This window comes from Sebastes fasciatus, chromosome 23 (assembly GCF_043250625.1).
Source record: "Sebastes fasciatus isolate fSebFas1 chromosome 23, fSebFas1.pri, whole genome shotgun sequence".
Classification (NCBI taxonomy): Eukaryota; Metazoa; Chordata; class Actinopteri; order Perciformes; family Sebastidae; genus Sebastes; species Sebastes fasciatus.
This window is the reverse complement of record NC_133817.1, coordinates 3,113,293-3,138,615: the sequence shown is the minus strand read 5'-3', so window position 1 is coordinate 3,138,615 and position 25,323 is coordinate 3,113,293. Positions and strand designations below refer to the sequence as shown.

At 40.4% G+C, this 25,323-nt stretch overlaps 1 protein-coding gene across 1 annotated transcript; it reads right to left on the bottom strand.

The window, feature by feature from the left end:
- Positions 1-410: 410 nt before the first annotated feature.
- Positions 411-18,267, bottom strand: slc26a5 (solute carrier family 26 member 5). The gene is made up of 18 exons (XM_074624884.1): positions 18,058-18,267; positions 14,912-15,228; positions 13,040-13,179; positions 11,796-11,906; positions 9,042-9,223; positions 8,626-8,790; positions 7,668-7,903; positions 7,306-7,453; positions 6,485-6,598; positions 6,294-6,371; positions 6,035-6,130; positions 5,536-5,642; positions 5,266-5,335; positions 5,069-5,161; positions 3,197-3,301; positions 2,460-2,666; positions 2,289-2,343; positions 411-1,133 (listed from the first exon to the last, which is right to left on the bottom strand). The coding sequence occupies exons 2-18, from the start codon at positions 15,067-15,069 to the stop codon at positions 982-984; spliced, it is 2,217 nt and encodes a 738-aa protein (XP_074480985.1). The 5' UTR covers positions 15,070-15,228; positions 18,058-18,267; the 3' UTR covers positions 411-981.
- Positions 18,268-25,323: the final 7,056 nt, after the last annotated feature.

Genomic DNA, 25,323 nt, shown 5'->3' with positions numbered 1-25,323 from the left:
TCATCCATTACACTCCTAAAAGCTATTTAAATCTAGACGAGTATATCTGACTTTTGAGTATTCCGTTAAATTAATAAATCTTAATTTACGCATTCACACATAAGGAGTTTTTTTTATTTTGCCAGCTGTCCTTCCTGCATTTGGCAGCTTTAACTGTGTTCATTTTAGTCTGGATTAAGTGTTTAATTTCTTCGTATTTGTCTAATATAGTTTGCTCTTCTTTTATTAAATGTGCCACTCTGCCTGTCTGTCCGGAAGTCAGTAGACTTGTCCATGTCTGTGATTGGTCATATAATGCAGACACCGCCCCGTTCATGTGAACGTGCTCATAACCAGATATGAAACCCTGGGTTGACTTACCGAGTTGATAACCACCGTCGTAGGACCGCTTAGCGTGATCTCGTTTGTTAGAGTTAGTGAAGCCAGATAACGAGAAGATACCCTGGGTGTGTTGAACTCGCTTCGTAGTACAGGCCTCAGGACACAACTTCTCAGTAACCATAAACATTTGATACCAGCATGATGAAGAGAGGCAGCTTCTGGTAGGTTTCACATACGTTTCCACCACAAACTAGAAAATCATTCTAACAAGATCATTTGGACAGCAGCAGCTTTAAAACCTACTTCCCCCAGCAGAGCAGAGAGAACTTGAACACAACTACAAAAAGACTTAAAAAGTGCAACGAGAGAGAGAGAGAGAGAGAGAGAGAAGGCTGTAGGAATGTCAGCTGGAAACTCAATCCTGAATTTCTGATTGGATATAAAACAGCCTTGTATCTCACTGCTCTGGGCACCGTGAGGTTGACAAGGTTGTCAGCCTTGTCATGAGTGGGAAAAGTCTGCTACAAACACTCCTCTATTCAATATGAATGACTGTTCAGCAGTTCATCCCGACTGTGATGCTGACCTACAGTTCAGTTTGGGTGCAGGACCTCCCGTGTCTGCTGAGATTTGTCCCGGGGTTACAGGTGTCCTCTCCTGTCAGGTTGTCCCATTGGTTGGAGGAGCAGCTGGTGGGCGGGGCTTCGAGCACTGACAGCGCAGTACAGCGTCATGGATGGTGGGGAACACCATCTCTGGGGTCATGACCCCGGTGAAAAACTGTAAGGAGTCCAGCTCAAACAGAAGGTTTCCTAGTAGATCAAAGCACAGACAGACAGGATCAGTCAGACCAGAAACATACTACAGTATTCAGGTGAAGATATTAACATGAATCTTTGCTGTACCAATAAGGAACCTGATCACAGCCCACCAGCAAAAACTATGGAAAAGATTCATCTTGACCAGATTACTCCACAACTGAGAGCTAGTTACTTTTAATAGAGAGTATATCAAATAGTATAATACTGCTGTGGAGAACATAGAGGGCCTTGAATTGTATCGCATCACACAAGTAAATATCAAATGAATATATTAACTAGGGCTGTCAATCGATTAAAATATTTAATTGTTGTTAATCGCATGATTGTCCATAGTTAATCACAAATTAATCGCACATTTTTTTATTTTATTTTCTGTTCAAAATGTACCTTAAAGGGAGATTCATCAAGTATTTAATACTCTTATCAACATGGAAGTGGACAAATATGCTGCTTTATGTAAATATATGTATATATTTATTACTGGAAATCAATTAACAACACAAAACAATGACAGATATTGTCCAGAAACCCTCACAGGTACTGCATTTAGCATAAAACAATATGCTCAAATCATAACATGGCAAACTGCAGCCCAACAGGCAACAACAGCTGTCAGTGTGTCAGTGTGCTGACTTGACTATGACTTGCCCCAAAACTGCATGTGATTATCATAAAGTGGGCATGTCTGTAAAGGAGAGACTCGTGGGTACCCATAGAACCCATTTACATTCACATATCTGGAGGTCAGAGGTCAAGGGACCCCTTTGAAAATGGACATGACAGTTTTTCCTCACCAAAATTTAGCGCAAGTTTAGAGCATTATTTAGCCTCATGGTTGGTACCAATGGATTCTTTAGGTTTTATAGTTTCATATGATGCCAGTATCTTCACTAGCTTTAAAATGGAGCCCGCTACAACCTAAAATTTCAAGTTGCCTTAATGCATTAAAGAACTTAGTGGCATTAAAACAAATTTGCGTTAACGTGTTATTATTGCGTTAATTTTGACAGCTCTGTAGAACAAATTTGGGATAATATAACTACACAACTCATAAAAATATACATATTGCTCTAGTCATTTTAGGACAGAGAAGTTACCTATTATACCTTTAAACAAAGACAGAGAAGAGGCTTGATGATTACTTACTGCTGCAGCCGGCGATGACCACTTGAACGTCCACAGCTGCATATTCTTTAATAACCTGCGGAGACAAACACTGACTTACTCACTGAGATAAAATCCTTCTGCAACACACATTTTCATACAAGCACTCCTGAACCGACGCTGCAGCAGCACAGGAATGAAACTTCAGAGCACCTGTTTGACGGCTTTGGCTCCCACAGAGTCGATGAAGCTGGCAGGCGTCCAGTCCAGGATGATGGAGTGGACGGTGCCGAGAGGTTCTAGGAAGACGACCTCCTCTGAGTGTGTCTCGCTGTGTCTGTCCCCCAGCTGGCCGTTCCTCTGCTCCTCCGCCACGTGGTTATAGGACAAAACCTCATGGGTCACTCCCTGCTCCTTATCCTGGAACCAGTCAGATAAAGTGATTTCATGTCAAGCCACTTGGTATGTTGTCTGGTTTGTGTATTTTTTTATATTACCACTGAGGGGAGCCAGAGTCAAAAATGGCCCCAGTCTACACATAGAGGTTTGATGTGTAAACTTTGTATTTTTTATTATCAATCCACTACTACTACTACTACTACTACTACTACTACTACTACTACTACTATTACTATTACTACTATTACTATTACTATTACTACTACTACTACTACTACTACAGGTAAACTATGGTATTCATGGGTTTGATCAACTCAATGGATAGTTTTCTGCCGTCTCTTTACAGAGTTCTCTGTACAGAATCACAAAGGTCTGACGCGTACAGCAGCAGCACAGGAAACAAGTTTTTCAACCCCTCCAGGATTTCACAAGCCCCTACATGACAGACACGTGAATGCAAATATGCAGGATGCCGACTCAGCAGACTGACTGTGTACATACGCAACAAGCAAACAGTGAGAGGAGAAAGGGAAAGGGAAAGGGGAACTCACCTTGGCAGACATCTCCAGTGGAGAGTTGTGGTTGCTGTTTGCCTTCTCCTTCTGTTTCTTTTGGGCTTTGCGGGCAGCCTGCAAGACCGCAGGGTTTACTCCCGTCTGTGAAGACATCATCAATAGCAGAAAACACGTCAGTGAAACAGTTTGACTACTAGAATAGAAAAATACACTTTAAAATATGCTTTAAAACTTTATTTCCTTGTCGTGGTTTGCTGCAAAGTAAATCTAATGATAACTTGGACAAAAAGGACAACATCCACATTTTGGGAAATACGCTTCTTCATTTTCCTGAGAGTTAGATTATCTTAGTTTAGCATAAGGACTTGAAGCAGAGCAAGTCTAAGCAAACAGCTAGCCTGGCTCTCCAAAGGTAAAAAAAAAAAAGCTTCATAAATGCCATACAGAGATTTTCTTGGCAGAAAGCGAGTTATATTTCAAATTCCTTCTGAAATTTGTCAGCATTTCCTTAAATGTCAAACTACTCCTTTAAATAGGACAAATTCCTTTAATCTTGTTCAACATGTTTCTGGAGACGTAAATGCTGTCATACTTGTTTTTCCACATGGACTAAACATCTCAAAAACCTGGGCCCCATTCTTCAAACGTGGCTCTACTAATCCGGGCTAACGTGCCGTTATCAAGCTAAAATAATCCTGTTCATTCTCATCCACATAATTAGGTTCTTTGACAGCAGTTTCAGGATTCATTTGTTAATTCCGGATAAAGTTATCGTGAATAACAGTGTGTTCTTATTTTGAAATAAAGGTGAAATGAGTTGAAACCCTTATCAGCTTCAGTGGCAAAAATGTGAATTTATATGAGGTAGGTGTGTAGGGAAGCCTCCCAGCATGCACTGGGGGAGTAAATGAATTGTTCCTGCATTTTGTTTAACATTGTGCTCCACAATGTTTCCATTGTTTCCACTCTGTTACACATTGCCAGTGAATGTGGTCCGACTATGAGTGATGCTGCTGAGGTTCTGCTAAATGAACACGCCAGAGACTTTTATGTGATAATCATAAGCCGGCTGTGAAAATTGAACTTTACATAAATCTCATATATAAAATCAGCATGAGGGAGACTCGTGGGTACCCGTAGAACCCATTTTCATTCATATATATTGAGGTCAGAGGTCAAGGGACCCCTTTGAAAATTGCCATGCCAGTTTTTCCTCGCCAAAATTTAGCCTAAGTTTGGAGCGTTATTTAGCCTCCGTCGAGACAAGCTAGTATGACATGGTTGGTACCGATGGATTCCTTAGGATTTCATATGTTTTCATTGTTTCATATGATACCAGCATCTTCACTCTAGCTTGAAGATTTGTATAAAGCAGCATATTTGTCCACTCCCATGTTGATAAGACTATTAAATACTAAATCTCCCTTTAAGGTACATTTTGAACAGGTAAAAATGTGTGATACATTTGAGATTAATTGCGATTAACTATGGACCATCATGCGATTATGCGTTATTTAGCCTGCTTCATGACAAGCTAGTATGACATGGTTGGTACCGATGGATTCATCAGGTTTTCTAGTTTCATATGATACCAGTATCTTCACTCTAGCTTTAAAACTGAGCCGCTACAACCTAAAAATCGCAAGTTGTGTTAATGTGTTAAAGAAATTAGTGGCGTTAAAACTAATTTGCGGAAACGCGTTATTATCACGTTAACTTTGACAGCCCTAAAAAATACACTCACTCACTCACTCACTCACTCACTCACTCACTCACTCACTCACTCACTCACTCACTCACTCACTCACTCACTCTCACTCACTCTCACTCACTCACTCACTCACTCACTCACTCACTCACTCACTCACTCACTCATTCACTCACACACAGTGGTATGACTAGGATTACCTTCTCCTTGAGGGCGTTCACATAAAGGTCACTGTTGGCAAAGTAGATTGAAGAGTTGTAGTGGAAAATCTTAATCCCCTCATATTCAGCCGTCTGGTAACAAAAGATAAATCACAGAGTTCAGACCAACAGACTCGATGTGGTCCAGGTTCTAGCCTGGGTTCAGACTTTAGTGTTCTCTCTTGTGACAGACTCACCTCTTCGTACTCATCCACATCACAGTACAGCCCTGTGCCGGGAACATGGCCCAGGACGGCACTTTTAGGGCTGGAAGACAAGGGGAAAGAAAACACTTCAATTGTTTAATTTATACATTATATTCTTCTGTTACCACGCTTGGAGATCCACCTTGATCCAGTTCACACTAATGTATTTACATGCTGTGATATGTGGCATTAAGTTTATTTAGAGAATATAGTAAATAATGATGTTTAGACTAAAGACAATCAGCTGCCTATTATCAGTACCTCTGTGTTCTGTAGATGACTGTTAGTATGGCGAATGCGAGGGCCACCAGGAGGCCATAATCCAGTCCCAACAGCACAGACGCTACGAAGGCCACCAGCCAGATGGCCTGAGAGAGAGAAAAGGGAAGAAAGAGGAATATATCGACAGGAAGTGTTACATCAGAAGCTATATCCTCTTTCCTCATCTCCTATTAGTGCTCAATTACATACATTCAAAACTTCAATTGCCCAGTTCATTCAGCACTGACATTTCTCTCTTGGACCAGTATCCCTTACTTATTTTGCTATGGCAGTGATGCACATAAAAGGGCACATCAATGTGTATAAAAGCACCTCGTAAAATTCACTGGGACGGGCTGATGTTCTGACTTAAGACACAGAATGTGTTGCTCGTGGTAACAGACATTTATCAGCTCATTTTGCATGGCCATGTTTTCTGTGAGGACCTCTGCTGCACGGTAACATTTTTATTACGTAGAGCTGGATTTGACAGACTGACCAGTTCGATCTTGCTCGTCCTCCACAGAGCAGGAATGTCCCTGAACTGTTTGAACATCCCCACCAGGTTCACCATGATGATGGCAGCCAGCGCAGTCTGGTTAACAGAAACACACAGGAAGACGTTAGAAAAGACTCTTTTGCTCTCATTAGGTGAAACAGGCTAAGCCACTGTTTGTTCAACAGACTGTGACCTGTGACGCCGAGCTGCCAGACAGGAAGCTGGAAGCCCTGCGTCATCATCAACAGCTTACACCCACCTGAGGGAGCGGCTGGAAGACGAAACCAATGGCCACCACCACCAACAGCACCATGAGAGACGCCAGCAGCCCTGCAATCTGAACACACACAATGACTGTGTCAACATTGTCTCATTCTAATTATAGTTTTACGACACCAATTTAGGTTAGTGAGACAGCATAATTATCCCTCCTGTGTGTGTGTGTGTTACCTGTGTTTTACCACCAGTGCTTTCCTGCACCAGGCTCCTGGACATGGAGCAGGTGATGGCGAAGGTTTGGAAGAAAGAGCTGATGAAGTTACACAGGCCGAGGGCAATCAGCTCCTGAAAGCAGCACAACACAAAGGTGTCGTCTCAGAATATTCAAATATATTCAATGCTCTGCAGCTTGTTAGGCACTGAAAACAACTCTAGGAAATGACCCCAAAAACTCAGAACAAACCACAAAGAACTCCAGAGAGGGTCAATTATGCTTAGCTGTAGTTACAGACAGTCCTATGTGACGATGTGTGACCTAATCAGATATTGTAACATGCAGCTGATTCACTGAAATAAGGTCTTTTCATTGTTGGGATATTTACTCTTATATAAAACCTCGCCCTGTTTTTGAACCCATATGACTTGTGTTCATTATGTTCCAGTTTCCTTGTCGATAGGCAACGTGTTGTTTTTATAACATACATTAATTTGCAGTCAAGAATCCTGGTTATCCTGAGAAACCAGTTTCTGCAACTAATTGGTAAACACATTTAGATGCACTCTAGTAACCTTGCTGTAAATCCTATCCTACTATCTTATTTTGACTTGACAGAAGACGCTGAGTCCATTTTTTTTGGCACAAATGTGTCAAACAAGATCTCTCTATTACATGACGTTTGAGGAATCAGCGTATTAGAGGAGGTGAACTGTAACCAGGTTACTGGAGCGTATGTAAGCAAACAGACTGTGAGGTTAGCATTCTTGGCCCAAGATAGAGTTCACTGTGCCAGGATCTGTAGCTCGTGAGCAGCTCCTCAGATATCCGGACTCACCTGGTTGCCGTCGACGCTGTAGCCGTGCTTCAGGGCAAAGATCTTGGCGAGTGAGATGCCCATTGAGAATCCTACGATTGCTACAGCGAAGGAGTCGGTGACCAAATTGGGTAACAGAGAGAACTCTGGGGCGGCGGGAGGCAGCAGCCTGAGAACACAAGATAACTTAAGATAACACTTGTTTTATCAGTGTGAAAATATTTTTTGACTGCGATGTTATGATGGCGCCTTTTACGGCTCGATGTGGTGAACAAGAGCATAAAACTACATAATACAATTAAGATATGACACACAAGTTCTTTAGTAGATTCAGATCTCCCAGTTGTAAAATCCACAACGACAAAATGAGACTAACAACCTACCCAGTTGGTATCTTCCCAACCACGTCCACTTCGTAGTTTTCTGATAAGGACATGCCATACGAGACGCCGGTAGACACAATGACCACGATGATCTCTCCAGGAATGGGAATGGGCAGTTTCTTCTTGAAGCGCACGTTGATCTCTTTGACCGTGTACAGGAAGACGATGCACATAAGGCCCAGGATGAGAGTGGAGAGGTTGGTGCTCGTGATGTGAATGAGTACCGCCTTGAGGCTCTGGAGCAAAGAGAGACCGGTGACCATTTATGATGCATTCGTTTTTCTGCAATAACTAGGGCTGTCAAAGTTAACGAGATGATAACGCGTTAATGCAAATTTGTTTTAACGGCACTAATTTCTTGAACACATTAACGCCACTTGTGATTTTTAGGTTGTAGCGGGCTCAGTTTTAAAGCTAGAGTGAAGATACTGGTATCATATGAAACTTATGCTAAATTTTGGTGAGGAAAAACTGGCCATTTTCAAAGCATCCCTTGACCTCTGACCTCAAGATACAATATTTGTCATTGTTTTGTGTATTTAATTGATTTCTAATAATAAATATACACATACTGGGGCTGTCAATCAATTAAAAATATTTAATCACGATTAATCGCATTATTGTCCATGATTAATTGTGATTAATCACACATTAAACACACATTTTTTATCTGTTCAAAATGTACGTAATGTAATGATAATAGTTTTAAATACTTGAAAAATCTCCCTTTAAGGTCCATTTTGAATAGATTAATTTGCAAATAATCGTAATTAACTATGGACAATCATGCGATATAATATTTGAATCAATTGACAGCCCGAGCAGTTACCAAACACACAACAAAACCAGACCTAGGACAGAAAGGTAGTAAAAGTCAAATTCTTCTAACTCCCAATTCAAGGAGGCACCTCTTGCACTTTTTCCACCTGCAAACCAGTCAGAAACTATCAATACTCACATAAATAGCCGAGAGGGGCCCACTGAAGCGCTGTGTTTTCACCCCCAGCAGGTACTTTAGCTGAGAGACAACGACGTGCATGGACGCTGCCGTAGTGAAGCCTCGCACCAGGGGCTCTGTGAGGTAGATCGCCACAAAGCCAAACCTGAGAAGACCGAAGACAAACTGAAAGAAAGGAAAACAGAAATTAAGAAAGAAAGAGGTAAGGGGATAAGAACTAGCTACATGGTGTTTGTTTCAAGTAAAAACATGAAATCAAGGTGTTGACGCATCAACATTCAGTGATTCAGACTTCCTGCTGCTTTGGAGCAAACAGTGATTTTTGAGCGTGAGAAGATTTCAGCAAGCTGTATCACTTTACTGTGATGTTTTAATCAAATAACAGACTGAGTGTGGTGGTTGTTTTCGAGGCTGACCTGGATGATTCCCACCAGAGTCGTGAGCACCACGGCCACCTGCACCCTCCTGGCATCACGAGCCTCCACGTCCAGGTAGACAGACATGTTGGATCCGTTGGCAGGCTGCACGTAAAACATGGCGTCTGGGGCCTCCCTCACTACAACACCCCCGATCATCAGACTTATCACTGCAAAGGTGCCTGCAGATCACACACACAAACAGAACAGTCATCTATCAAAAACTGTATTACGGTGGAAGTACTTCTAGGCATGGTTCTGTACAGTATCATGTCCAGTGTTACTGTGGACATCATGCAGTATCCCTTTGAAAAGGCCATGTTGCCCGGCACTTGAACAGCAGCCCAGTTATTCCCTCTCGCTCTCTGCCAGAAGATAAGAGATCATCATTTCCACAGCAACTATCTGAAGCCAACTGCTTCCTGTTGTTCACTTCAGATCAGCTCTTTTGTTTAAAAGGTTGAGGTTTGGTTTATCTGTTACCTATTCATCAGATGGACTTTAAAGGTTAGAGCTGACATTTGAGATGTCTTGGAGCCCTTTCTTGGAACGAAACTAGTCAGGTGGGTGAGATGAGGGGAGCGAGGTCACTGAAATTTCACAATCCTGCTGCTCACGCCAACTAACCCTTCGCTAAGACCCTCCTCTCAATGTATTGTTTTATTCTAACTAGGGCTGTCAATCGTTTAAAATTGTTTTAAGCACATTAAACACCTCCTAATGTGGATAAGTGTGTAATTTATGAATCTTTGGATAGTTAATTGAGCTGCCCCCCTGTGTGTGTGTGTGTGTGTTTGGGGGACAGAGACGGTTGTTCTTGGCACTGACTGTGGAAAGCAACCTGGCTGTGTGAAAAGGCCACTAAAGACCACCATTAATTTAGACCAGGATAAATATTAACAAAGTTAACAACATGGGGATGTGACTATAGAACACCACATTAACAAATGTCCTCAAGATATTTTGCCAAAGGTTGATGGTACAACAGAAAGATGAAGCCTGACGTTGGCACGCAACAGGTTTTTTCCACCACCAGTGCTTAACATACAGTAAGCAGCAGAAGGGAACAAAAATGTAAGCACAGTAATAACACGAGATGCCCACTTTATGATAATCACATGCAGTTTGGGGCAAGTCATAGTCAAGTCAGCACACTGACACACTAAAAAAACGAATCTTAGGCTGCCCTAACGTAAATGTCGATCAAGCTTGGCTTTGCATCGGCACATTTTGCCAAATAACTGGGTCATGACCTAGTCAGTAGCTCAGGCACGCAGTCTCTTATCAGTGTTGGCCTTCACTGTAGGAATATGCGTCGGAGCAACACCAAAACAAATACGACAATCCTCTGTCAAACATCGTTATGTCTGAATTATGGACGTGTTTCACCTTAGCCCTACTTATGCCCAGGCTTGGTGCTGTACAGTACCATGATGTCCAGTGTCCAGTGTGCAGTGTAACTGTGGGGTCATGCACTTGTGAGTGAAAAGGCCATGTTGCCCAGCACTTGAATAGCAGCCCAGTTATTCCCTCTCTCTCTGCCAGAAGTTAAAGGATCATCATTTCCATAGCAACTTGCTATCAGGCTTAAATGTTGGGCTGGGAACATTTTACCGTGAAGCCCACTCCTTCCTGTTGCTCACGTCAGATCAGCTCTTTTGTTTGAAAAGGTTGAGCAGGTTTAGTTTATAGTGCCCGTTTGTCGGGTGGACTCATAACTTAGAGCTGACATTTGAGATGACTTGGAGACCTTTCTAGGAAGGAGAGTAGCCGGATGGTTGATATGTCAAAGGGGGGTGGCGCCAGTCAAATTTCACAATCCTGCTGCTCACGTCAGCTGAGGACACGGTTATCACGTCTGAGTGAAAACATTTCCTCCACAAGCCATCTGAAAGACCTTCATCTTATAATCTGGATCAGTCTGTAACTTGTGACTCTTCAGACAGTTAATTGAGTTGATACTTAGAGCAGTGCTGTATGTAGTGCTGTGTGTGTGTGGGAAAGTTTTAGCTTATCATAGTGTTCTTGGCGCTGACTGTGGAGAGCAACCTGGCTGTGTGAAAAGGCCACCGACCACAGCCTATCCCCACCATTAATTTAGAACATGATACATTCCAACTGGGGCTGTCAATCGATTCAAATATTTAATTGCGATTAAAGCTGCAGCGGGTAGAAACGGAGCTAGTTATTTTTATGAAACGGTCACTATATCCTGACAGTAGTGCACGAGACAGGTAATCTGAAACAAACCATGTGCTTCTATGTCCTTCGGTGCTCCTCATGGCATCTACAAGATTTCACAGACTGGAAGAAAACAACCAATCAGAGCCGAGCTGGAGCCTTGCTGTCTCTGAGCAGCTGTCAATCACTCGCAAACTCCGATTCAACTGTAAAATGAGAAAGGTTGTGACCCGGCCGCCATGTTGAGATCTCCTGAGGAAATACCAAGCACCGCCCAAAAGCCGGAGCACAGCCAATAGGAACTCCCTCTCTCTGAAATGATCTGTGATTGGCCAAAGTCTCCCGTCACAGGCTAGATTTTTTAAAGCCTGAAAAACGAACTATGAGAAGGTGCAGAAGTCTCTCAAAACACTAGAATTACAATATGCTGAAAGGTTATTATGGGATTTTTGCCCAATGATGCCAAAAATATAATGCCTACTGCCACTTTAAGGCATCATTGACCACAGCTAGAAGAAGCTTTATGACCCCAAAAGCAAGGCCTCTACAAGAGGCTTTAAATTAATTTCTCACCTATGGATATGTGTCTGGACGTGCCAAAGAAGGTGTAGAGCAGGACGGGGTAGAATGAGGAGTACAGACCGTAGACTGGAGGCACAGCAGCCAGCATAGCGTAGGCCAGACCTGTGGAGCAGAGAGGGGGGAGAGATGTAAATAAACTGAACAGCCCCAGAAGCTAAAGTGATTGCATCACAACCCCAGAGATACCAAAACAAAGACCGCGTGAAGCTGAAAGCAGTCCATCAGGAGTTGGCAGCTGGCCCTTCACACATTAACCCTTACTGTATGTCATTCCAGATGACTAGCCTGGCCAAACTTATGGCTACTGTATAAAAAGCAGCTACATACCATTTCTGGCTTCATCTGTAAAGCTAAGGTTTGTTTTGGGCTATCAAACATACAGATGGGTGATAAATGAAGTGGCTAAGTGAGATGTTTTTCCACCACAATCCTCGAGAACAGCTTTACTGCTCCACGTCATAGCTTCCTGAACTCTGTTGAACTCTACTGGAGCAACAACATTCTTCCAAATGATATATCCTCATAATATATTTTGAATTAAGTGCATGTCTGAAAGCTAGGGTTGGCAATCTTCTTCAAAACATATTTGTTGTATTTGTAAAAAATTCTCATAACATGCTCCGACACAGGGCTGTAGTACTCGAGGTTTTGGAGTTTTTGCACTTCTCTTGGATTCGTGCCTTGTTGGACTCGGACTTGTCTTGGACTCGGGCTCGGCTACTGAGAACTAGTCAAGTTGCTCCTGGCTGCTGAATTGAGATCAGTTGTACAGAACGTCCTAACTCATCAATCACTATATTAGCATTGGAAAGTCACTATTGCCTATTATGGTCTTGAACAGGACTAGATTTGCTCCGGACTCGGTCTTGACTTGGTCTTGCCTGCCTTTGGACTTGGTCTTGACTCGGACTCGACTGAACCTGGTCTGGGACTTGACTTGGACTCGATTAAGTTGGACATGACTAGAGCCCTGCTCTGACAAAAAAAAGGGAAATGATAGTTTAGAGGTAGGCCTGATGGGACGGACTGTCAGTGTTGCTGACTTAGGGACTTTCTCTCTAGATATAGGGACTTTTGGAGCTAGTGCTGCTACCTACTTTCATTGGAAAAGAGTTAGCAACACTGGGCTGGGTTTTTCGGTCAGATCATTTTTCAAATCTAGCTCACTCTTGCTAGTTTCTGAAGATTCCCCAACCCCTAGCTTTTTAAGTGCAGTGGGACTGCAGGACACTGACCTTGAGGTAGCTGCACAACTCCTGTGCTGAGCCCCGAGACCACATCCGAAAACAGGTACTGCTTGACTGGGTAGGATGGTAGCCATGTTAGAATGGGCAGGAAGGTGAAAGCTGCCGCCTTAGCCTTCTGTGATGAACACCTATAAAAAGGAGACAAGTGGATGAACTTTTCAGTTGGTAATTTAAAAAATGTCCCATTACAGAAAAGTCATCTTCTTCACTACAGAAAGTCTTCCCAGAATCCATGTTGGGTTTTTGCTATAGTTTCTGGCCTCCAAAAAAGGCCATACTTCTTCTTTACTACGAGTGAATCATTTTGTTCCACTCACCTGACTCCTAATCACCCGTATACCCAAAAAGAAAGCCCATCTTTGTCAGTGTTTATCCACAAAGATGGGCTTACTTTATGGGTAAATCATTTAGCTCTACTCACCTGACTTCTAATCACCCGTATACCCATAAATCTTTGTAGGTAAACAATGACAAGACATATTTCTTAATTCTCACATCCTGCCAAAACCAGTCATCACCATGAGTGAGATGGGAGGGTTTATGATTACCAGGAAATTCAACTTAAGAAAGAGAACTATAAAATGGATCAGTCATGTCAGCACAGCACAATGACGGGCAATATTCATGTTGTTTTTACTGCATTTTACCAATTTAATGGCTGTAAACCAGTAATATACTGCTCATTCATTGGTATATAGTGTCAGCTAAATGCTAAAAACAGTATAGCATTTATAAAGATTTTTCTGTATTCTAACTCTTTGACTTGCGTTAACACATCTCAACTGCAACAAATAGGAAACATGTTGTGTGTCTACATTTCTATGTAAATGTTTTGTAATATAATATTCAGACACTAAATGTTACTAGGTCTGAACTAGTTAGATTGCTGTCGTGACATTAATGGAGAAGTCACATTATAGTGCAGAAGTTTGTACACTGGGAGGAGGAAATGTGAATAATTTAAAAACCGATTATTAACCGTTAACCGACAAGATTTGTGCCTCACGCCAGCTGCAGTGTATGAGCACCACAGACAACTGAGTCCCCAGTTCACCTGTCCGGGAGCGCTAACTTAGCAGCCACGATGCTGCGTGTAGTGTCGTGGACATGCAGCCACTTTACCAGTAAAAGTCTCCACCGCACATTTAGTTTAGTTAAGCAGGTTGTCCGTTGTGTGTCTGTCCGGCGTAAAGAGACTCTGTCTGCCCTGATTAACGATAGCGATTCCCGACAAACAGTGTGTGTGTTTGTGCTACGTTACCATCTGTAGCTCTGTTGGTAGCTTTGTGCTCACCATTGTCACACACATACGGTCTGTCAGCGCGGCGTAACTTCAGCGAGTTTCCAACAGACCGTGTGGGTGTGGCGTTATAGCTGTGAACGTAGGTGTAGCAGACAGTGTGTGTACAGTTTATTTGTCGGTGAATAAATGCTACGAGGCTACAACTCCTTCGCTCAAGCGAGCTATAGACGAGAGCCAACTTCCTGTATCTGTAACGCCTGTGCATCTCACGCGGGCGCCAAAATAAAAAACAACAGGTAACGCAGCCGCCACGCGCTCCTGACGCTCCCAGTGTGGACGATGCTTTAAGGTGGGCTGTTAAGGTGGACCAGCTTTTCTCTTTTAAGTGATGAGTTTTTCTAAGCTTTTTTAATTCATTATTAACATTTCTTATAACCGTTTTAACCGATAGTGTTTATCGGTTAACAGTTAAACGGTTATTTATTAACATCCCTGGTACTGTAGGAATATTTCCTTTTAGACTCACTTGTGTGGACCTACATAGACTGATTCAATGATTTACTCAACTGTACTTCAGCAGGATAAATCCAGAGGTCAATTCCTCCGTATAAACTTACCGGAGCCGATTTGCCAGCCTCTGTCGGAGGGTCGTTGAATTCTCTCTGCGGTTGAGAAGCTTCGACCGGATGAGGGCTTCATCATAGACCGGGCGCTCTATCCTGTACATCAGCTGGGAGTCGGCCTCTTCCAGAGCTGCAGCTTCTTCTTGCTCCATAACAGAACCGGGAGGGCTGATCGTATTGAGTCAGAGTTATACAGTCTCTCCGCTGTTGCTTATCTCCCCCACTTTATCTTCTCCGTCATTGCTCTGACCGGTATATTTTCATTCCTGTCGCTCCAACTTGAATCTGTCTGAATGCACTTCTTCTTTCTGCTAAGAAGGTGAGATAAGACAAGATTATTATTCCAACACTAACTGGTTCGCCTTTTGGTTCACTACTTATATATATATACAAGATATAACAAGAGTGGGCGTGATGATAACCAAAAAGGACTGTGTGTTTGTGCATTTTTTTGTGCAGATAAGAGAGACTTCCATTGGATGTGCAAGGCCTTTGAGTAAATGTTTTATCACATTTTTGGCAAATATTTGGTCTTTGGCGACAATCTTTACACCAAGATTTAGTTGAGTAAGAGTACAGTTTGTCAGTTGGACTTGGATGCTGCCTTCAAAGTCAGACAAAAATTGGACACCAACAGAGGAGGTGGTATATAACTTGAAAAAAAGAAGTCACAAAAATTATAATAATAGTCACTGTGTTGCTATAGGAATATAAAGTATCTCTGTATGACTTCATAGTGAATTTACAGTAACCCTATCTCCTGTGAAAGAAAAAGCCTTTATTGAATATGAACATTTAGCATACATACTAAAGCTTAACGCGTTAACGGAAAATTCATTTTAACGCCATTAATTTCTTTAACGCATTAACTTGTGATTTTTAGATTGTAGAGGGCTCAGTTTTAAAGCTAGAGTGAAGATACTGGTATCATATGAAACTAGAAAACCCAAGGAATCCATTGATATCAACGATGTCATACAAGCTTGTCGCGAAGGAGCCTAAACAATCTGCAACCGCCAAATCCTACACACTGTACCTTAATACTGGGTTTAATTTAATTTAATTTATGGTAGGGCTACGCAATAACGTGTTAACGAAAAACTGTTTTAACACCACTAATTTCTTTAACGCATTAACGAAATCGATGTTTCGGAGGTTGTAACGGCCTCAGTTTTACTGATACTGGCATCATATGAAACTAGAAAATCTAAGGAATCCAGTGGTAGTACCAGCTAAATAGCGCTCCAAACTTAGGGCGAAATTTTTGCGAGGAAAAACTGTCATAGCCATTTTCAAAGGGGTTCCTTGACCTCTGACCTCCAGATCAGTGAATGTAAATGGGTTCTATGGGTACCCACGAGTCTCCCCTTTACAGACATGCCCACTTTATGATAATCACATGCAGTTTGGGGCAAGTCATAGTCAAGTAGCACACTGACACACTGACACACAACAGTAAAGAACACAGGGGTCACTGTTAAAGGGACTGTTTATAAGAATCAGAAATTGGTTGTAACAGCGACACCTGTGGCCGTTAAGTCAACGAAAGTCAGCGTCCTGTTGCTTGCGCTCGCCCGTGTGCACGCGTTAACTGAATTTGAGCGAGCATCTGTCAAAACAGTGAGGCGACATACGTCAGCTGAAAGCACAATATCACTCTATATTTCAGCTGCTTAGCAGTAATGTTAGCTGACCAGATGAAGGTCTCTCCATGAATCAATGCTGATCCTAGTGTTGGCTTTTCCCGCCTCAGCCTCCCGACCGCAACCGGAGGAAACAGGGGAGACACCGGAGTTTTGGTCGGAGACGATAACGTTTCTCTCTGCGGAGCCCCGTCACTTCACAAGACACGGGAAACCTCTGTTGGTCTGGAGGAGCTGCAGCAGTTATTTTCTGCACAAACGTCCACTGTACATTCACTAGATAACTAGATTCCGTGTAGTTTGTGTTGGAGTCTGAGTCTGAACAGCGTAGCCACACGCGAGCGTGTAATGTAATTGACTGCTAATAGGCTGGTCTACATTATGCTGGAGCAGACAGACTGTATTATTATATTGTCAAAGTGACACATACAGACGTGTTGTGGTGTTTTTTAGTTTGTTTTTTAGTTTATTTCTTTGTAGTCATTTTGTGGTTGTTTTGCCTCTTTTCATAGTCATTGTGAGTCTCTGTGTGTCTCTTTGTAGTTGTTTTTAGATTTTAAAATATTTAATGACTGTTAATAGTATAAGTATGATATGAATAATAATAGTATGAATGTAATTGACTGCTAATAGTATAAGTATGATATGAATAATAATAGTATGAATGTAATTGACTGCTAATAGTATAAGTATGATATGAATAGTAATAGTATGAATGTAATTGACTGCTAATAGTATAAGTATGATATGAATAGTAATAGTATGAATGTAATTGACTGTTAATAGTATAAGTATGATATGAATAGTAATAGTATGAATGTAATTGACTGCTAATAGTATAAGTATGATATGAATAGTAATAGTATGAATGTAATTGACTGTTAATAGTATAAGTATGATATGAATAGTAATAGTATGAATGTAATTGACTGCTAATAGTATAAGTATGATATGAATAGTAATAGTATGAATGTAATTGACTGTTAATAGTATAAGTATGATATGAATAGTAATAGTATGAATGTAATTGACTGCTAATAGGCTACTGTAAATTATGCTGGAGCAGACACACTGTATTATTATACTGTCAAAGTGACACAGACGTGTTTTGATGAGTTTTTTTTTAGTTTACTTAAGATAAGCAGCTTCATTGTTAGTTGGTTCCTGGTGGGACTTGGTGGACCAGAATCACCAGTTTCTCCCAATTCAACCGTTTCAACGGTTTCCAACCGTCTCAACCGCTTCAACGGTTTGTTTCTCTGACGTACCAACGGCTGAGTCTCGAGCTCCTTCCCGTTGGTTTATCCTTCATGTTAGCTAGCTGAACAGCGACTAAACACATTTAAAACGTATAAAACAACAACATAAACACACGAACAGCAGTATTCTTGTTCCTAGTATCATCATGTGTTTAATTATATCGTTATATCCTCTCTGTGACAGCAGAGAGATGTATTATATCTTAATCTAACATTAGAGATGCTAACAGAGACTCACCTCGTCCTCCTCCAGCTGAGAGGTGAGAGGATGCTGCTGCTGAAGGCTGAAGGAGACTGTGGAGATGAACTGTCCTCCTGAGTTACTGTTTAACCAGATAAATGTCCTCAGAGGACAGAGACACAACCTGCTTCAAATCACAGATAGTCTATGATAAGAGGAGTCCTCACTCCGCACTGATATTCCTCTTCTTCCGGTTTCCAAAGATAGGCGGTGATTCTCGCGCATGCGCAGTCCCCTTCAAACCCAGGCCAGTTTGTAGTCCTAAAGCAGAGGTCAGCAACCTTTACTATCAAAAGAGCCATTTAAAAATAAAAAATAAAAAAAATCTGTCTGGAGCCACAAAACATTTGCAGCCACATTGAGGGAAAAAAAAAATCTGAGATTTTGAGAATAAAGTCAACTTTACGAATAAAAAAGTCCTAATATTACGAGAATAAAGTCATAACTTTATGAGAAAAAAAGTCGTAATATTACGAGAATAAAGTCATAACTTTAAGATTAAAAAAGTTGTAATATTACGAGAATAAAGTCATAACTTTACGATTAAAAGAGTCGTAATATTACGAGAATAAAGTCATAACTTTACGATTAAAAGAGTCGAAATATTACGAGAATAAAGTCATAACTTTACGATTAAAAAAGTCGTAATATTACGAGAATAAAGTCATAACTTTACGATTAAAAAAGTCGTAATATTACGAGAATAAAGTCATAACTTTACGATTAAAAAAGTCGTAATATTACGAGAATAAAGTCATAACTTTACGATTAAAAGAGTCGTAATATTACAAGAATAAAGTCATAACTTTAAGATTAAAAGAGTCGGTATATTACGAGAATAAAGTCATAACTTTACGATTAAAAAAGTCGTAATATTACGAGAATAAAGTCATAACTTTACGATTAAAAAAGTCGGAATATTACGAGAATAAAGTCATAACTTTACGATTAAAAGAGTCGTAATATTACAAGAATAAAGTCATAACTTTAAGATTAAAAGAGTCGGTATATTACGAGAATAAAGTCATAACTTTACGATTAAAAAAGTCGTAATATTACGAGAATAAAGTCATAACTTTACGATTAAAAAAGTTGTAATATTACGAGAATAAAGTCATAACTTTACGATTAAAAAAGTTGTAATATTACGAGAATAAAGTCATAACTTTACGATTAAAAAAGTCGTAATATTACGAGAATAAAGTCATAACTTTACGATTAAAAAAGTCGGAATATTACGAGAATAAAGTCATAACTTTACGAGAAATACATATATACATATACATGTTAAGTTATTGTACATATTCTTTTATAGATATTTCCTGATGTGATTTAGGAAACTTCTCTAACTTTAGACACATTTTATTTATTTATATATTTTTTTAAGACCGACTGCATTGAGCAGAAAACAAATATCATACTGGCACAGATATCAATACCTAACTAGTCCTATTTTCCATTGCCCTAAAGGTTTAAATATATTGATATATTCAATGATATATCCATCATGTGTAAATCTTTTTTGTAGCACTTCAATTGCTGAAACCCTCAAACATGATTTCAATAGAAGCACTACTATAGACAATGATGTATAAACATCGAACTGAAGCTTATAAAGCTGAAGGTCTATGATATTTAAAAAAGTGTGATTGAATAACATGAAAATGTTATGATCGATTATGTATTTATTGTGTTGTCACGTGAGTCTGATTACATTGTAGTCATAAATGATGTCAGAGTGAGAGCTCTTACTGTGTTGAGGATCTCTGGGAGCTGGATGATGAGAGCTGGACCTGCAGTGTCATCAGCGTCATCCTCTGACGTGTCTCCTCCTGGTCACGGGGTTCCCTCCCTCATGAACTCTCTCACATGGTACACAATGAAAGAAAAACATGTTTCTGCACAAATAATAACTAATTATTATTACACCACATCCCACCTCCGTCTACTGTGATCCACATCCCTCTTATAAAGATTTTGTTTCCCAAAACATGATGATGATGATGATGGTGACAAAACATTTCACACTGCTTGTTTCATGACTTGAGATAATGTTCAGTGTATTATTAATGCCATCTGTCTGTCTGTATTAACAGTTTGTTTCCATTAGGGGGCAATAACAGTCAGAGTTAAAACACTTTACTGGAGGAGAGACTGTTGAGATTAATCATAATACAACAATACATGTGTTTCATGTCTTTGACTGTAGTAATTCAAACTATATATATCTATATATAATAACTTACTGTTATTTTATCAGCATAGGTTATGATTACAAGACTTTATAGTTATTTAACATCTTTTTGGGGTCATTTTGTGTCATTTTGTGGTTGTTTTGTATCCCTTTCTAATAGTTTTGTGTCTCTTTGTAGTTGTTTTGTGTGTCTTTGTGGTGATTTTGTCTCTCTTTGTAGTCATTTTGTGTCTCTTTGAGGTTGTTTTGTGTCTCTTTGTGGTCATTTTGTGTGTCTTTTGTAGTTGTTTTGTATCCCTTTCTAATAGTTTTGTGTCTCTTTGCATTTGTTTTGTGTGTCTTTGTGGTGATTTTGTCTCTCTTTGTAGTCATTTTGTGTCTCTTTGAGGTTGTTTTGCCCCTTTTCATAGTTGTCGTGAGTCTCTTTGTGTCTCTTTGCAGCTGTTTTGCATCTCTTTGTAGTTGTTTGGTCTATTTTTAGTCTTTTGTGGTGTCTCTTTCTAGTTGTTTTATGTTTCTTTGTGGTCATTTTAAGTCCCTGCCTGGTTGTTACAGGAGACCATTGCGAACCCTGACACTTTGGGCCCCTGGGTCTGCGCCCGGGAGGCCCGTTCAGTAATCTATCCATGGTGACCAGTAGGACCGGCAACAACTCTGATAGAACTTTCTGTATTATTTTATTGTGTTTTACTGTTATTTATGTTTCTATTAGCTGTGGCAGGTACAGACATTGGACGTTCTGAAGGATTATGAATGTCTGGAAAGTCAACTGTTGATCTCAAAGCCTGTTTTATACATGTTTCACAGTGCTGTTTGGTTCTGTGGGGCAGTAAAAACAGGATTTATCGCTCCTTTGAATTAGAAGTGGGAGAACATTGTTATCATGATGGGTTTTCCCCGTCAGCCTGATGAACACTTCCTGCTCCCTCCAGATGGAAGGTGGTAATGATTTAATTGATGATGGACTCGGCATGGCAGGTGAGAGAATTACAATCACAGTGGTGCTACTTCAAACTACGTCTATACTCACTAATGTCTCTTTAATATGTTTTCATTTCTCTCCATGTTTCTGCAGCCCACTGACTTAAAACCAGCGAGTACGGCGCCAGCATTTTTTCCGGGTGAGAACGCTTCCTGTTCCTTGCCCTCACTTTGATTTTTTTAATGACCTAATTGCATTGTCATCACTGCTAAGTAATACAGCAGACATGGTCAAACTGCCAGAAATAACAAACAGTAGTCAACGAGTCCAGTGCACTGTACTGAACTGCTATGAAATGTATACAACAGCCTCTGTACAGACGTCATGAGGCCCCTGTCAGTGTTATTTTATCATATATTATATTATTTGATTACTTTTACTTTGGCGTTAACATGTAAACAGCTTCTTAATGTTGTAGCTTCTACACAGGGAGTTAATGTTAACTACTTAAAGGCAGGTTGACGATGTTATCCAGTCTCCACTATTTGTTATATTGGTTGAAATGGTCTTTACACCCCGACAGTGATCCATTACTGACGAGCTCTGAAAAAGGACCGGAAAAGAGCCGTCATCTGTAGCTGCTGTTATCCTGTAAAAACGTCTACCAATCACTGTATAATCTGTCTGGAGCCACAAAACATCTGATCATAGTGATGAAGGTAACGCAGTTTATAGTCTAAGTATATAGTATATAAGTCTAATGCAGTGAGGGCCAAAGAGACAATGTTCTACGGAGTATTAGGACCACATTGAGGGAAACAACATCTGAGATTTCCAGAGTAAAGTCAGAATATTACAAGAAAAAAAATCTTAATATTAAGAGGATAAAGTCATAACTTTACGAGAAAAAAAGACAATAACACGTAAAATTACTACTTTATAATATTATGACTTTATTCTCATAATCTCAGATTTTTTTTTTCCTCAATGTGGCCCTAATACTCCGTCGTACCGTCGTACCATAGACCTACAACAATGATAAATTAAAATTGAAATGTAAACAAAAAACAGTAATTCATTTCCATTTTTATAAATCCACAGGGAGCCACTGGAGAGGAGCTGAAGAGACGCATGTGGCTCCGGAGCCGACCCCTGGTTTAGACGGAGCTCCTGAGGCGATGCTACTTTCAAATGATGCTTTCCAACATCGTCGACCCTACCTTTAATCATATTTGCTCCATTTCTACCCACTGCTGCTTTAAGGTTTGAGGTACAACACTCAGTAATAGAGTTAGAACCAAAACAAACTGGAAATGCAAATGAGAGAGCTCACTCACACTCTCCTGTACAGTATATGTGTTATTATGTCCCTGTGGAGGTAATAAAACTGAGTCCTCAAGGGGGAGATACAGGACAGATCAGTGAAGACACGTCATTTCAAGGAGGACTTCGAGTCTTGTTGTTGCTGCCTGCTGTAGCGCTCCTCAGGCTGCAGCTGGTGCTTGTGTTTCATTAAAAAATTCACAGGTGACACATTATACTTTCATGTGTGTGGTCATTTACGAAAATATTGTAGGTCCCTTTATGTATGTTCTTTAAACTGTCATCGGTAATGTGGAACTGCAGCCAACTGTGTGGCTTTTTTGCAACCACTCTGTAGAAATCGCAGCAACATGAACCTATAACTGAAGCCTTTACTTTACCCTTTATGTTATCATATTAAACCTGCTTAATAAGCATTGTTGTAAAGTTGTTAAGTTTAAAAAATAATGGACAAGTAAAAGCTTCAAATTTGCATACAAAATGTGTACAGAGCCACGTCTCAATAACAATCCTCCAGTCACTGAATGAGTTTCAATTTTCTTGTTGATTTAATACTGTCCTGATGTAGGAAATATTTGTTTCCTGATATGACTTTATGGCTCAGTATCATTGATTATTGCCACATGATATTAAACCCCCAGTCTATAAAATGTGACTGTATCAGTATGAATCACATGTTTCAAAGCACATTGTAAAATAAAGTGGTTGACGGCCTTTGTTGTCTTCTCTTAAAATAGAAACCGTAATTAGAAATTAACCTTGAAAGCTTCAGGAAGTAAATTTCCATCCTGGAGTATCAGAAGATTTACAGCTGTATCACTTTAATGTACCATGTTTGGTCAGGTGAGCGAGTTAAAGGTGTGATGTGTAAGAAGATCTGGCCACATGTTCCAGACAAATAGGGGTCAGCGTTTCACCTCTACTACTGAGTCCATACAATCTAAATTTACAGTCATTAGTTATTAGAATAAAAGCCAACTACTAATATTGTGTTTACTGTGATGTGGCCAAAACGAGCCGAACCGGAGTGACGAAAATTAGGAGGAACTAGTGATGAAATTGGGTCAGGAAGACAAACAGTAGCTGTAGAGTTTCCTAGTAAATGCCAGACGAATACTTTATAATCACAGCATCTGTTGATGCTTGAAGGGTAAATGTAGCACCTTTAATCAGCCTGCTGGCTTCTTCTGCAGCAATGAAACACAATTGCAGTTATTTTTAAGACCAATCCATCTCTGTTGAGTCAGCCCCCACATCTCCTGGCATAGGCTCAGTGTTGATTTCCGTAAGCAAACGTCCCATGACACTTGTTTTGAGTGTGAGTTGAGGGCTTGGAGAGGAACAAAAGAATAAACACTCATCTCTGGCGGAGGACTGCTCGCCATGTGACTGCGGTCGGAGGAATAAACACTTTGTTTCCTCCCTCTGACGGGCGACCGGACGTCTGAAAACACCACCGACCCCGAGGAGAGAGACTGAAACACACCGCTGTTATCTCTTTAGCTTTGGGTTCAGAGTTATCTGTATCCTTCAGCAGGGAATAACTCTGACATAACTAGAAGAAAAGTATCCTTCTTGGTGCCATGATAGAACCCGTGAAGAGCACACTTCTGCTTTCAAAACAACATATTTCAAAAACATTTTAAACACAAGAGCTCCTCACAAACTTAAAGTCGGCATTTTGGGAAATACACTCCTGCCGAGTTGTCGTCTCGTCTGGTTACACCACTTCCGGATGTATTTTAACCCAAACCACAATCTTTTCCTAAAGCTAACTAAGTAGTTTTTGTTACGTAACTTCCGTAATCCAACAAACCAACTAACTAACCAAGTAGATCTAAATCAAAGCAGTTTTATTTTGAAAAGACTGGAGCGGACATTCGTAGGAAAAAGCATTAGAAATACGTCGTTGAAAGTCGCGCTGAGCGTCACCAAAAAAAAGGGAAATTCGTGTCTATGTACACAAATTAAATAAGATTAAATTCAGGAGACCATTTTAAAGGAGACAATTAGAGTAGCTGAACTTAGTTTAGCATAAAGACTGAAACCAGTTAGTCTGGCTCTGTCCAAAGTACACCTGTTAGTAGATGAGACTAGTAGTTTGTTTATAGCCTAACATTAGCTTTTACACCTCTGGCGATTGCATTCACACTTCAAAAATCCTAAAAGTGGTGTTCATTTGTGGAGATTATCTTACAGAACAAAACGTGTAAAAGTATCATAAACGTTTGTTTGCCACAGAGTTTATTTTCTGCAATAATCCAAAACCCAATGGAACAATCCCGTTGGCTTTTTGTGGAGGGAACCCAGAGCGACGCTAACTTCCTGTTTGGCCTACAAAAACACGTCATCCCTGGAGCACTCTTCTTGACATTACATTAGTTGGTTGCTGACTCTTTTTTTTTTAATTGTGCAACTATAACACAACAGTACAGTTTCTACAGTGGCGCTCTATTTAATGGGTATATGCCATGTAATTACGAGGAAGTTTCCTGTCATTTTTTTGCATGTTCAGCAGTGTGTTCCTCTGACTAAGTGACTCTCTGCTTGCAATTTACTGGAATGAATTCCTTGGAAGTGTACCAACTAAGCATTGTCTCTACCTCTATTTTGTTTTTTATACACATTTCTCTTTAATTCCACCCTGATATTTGACCAAGATTTGAATTTTTGGACGATAATTTGAAACACAATTCAGCAGGTTTGAGGTCATATAGGTTGAAAACTTTCCGTTATGTTTATTGATTTTTGTTTTCTCTCGGCCCACGTGAACCTGTAAACTTTGTACCCCTTGTTGACATTCATTCATTCCTGGGTGGAAAAG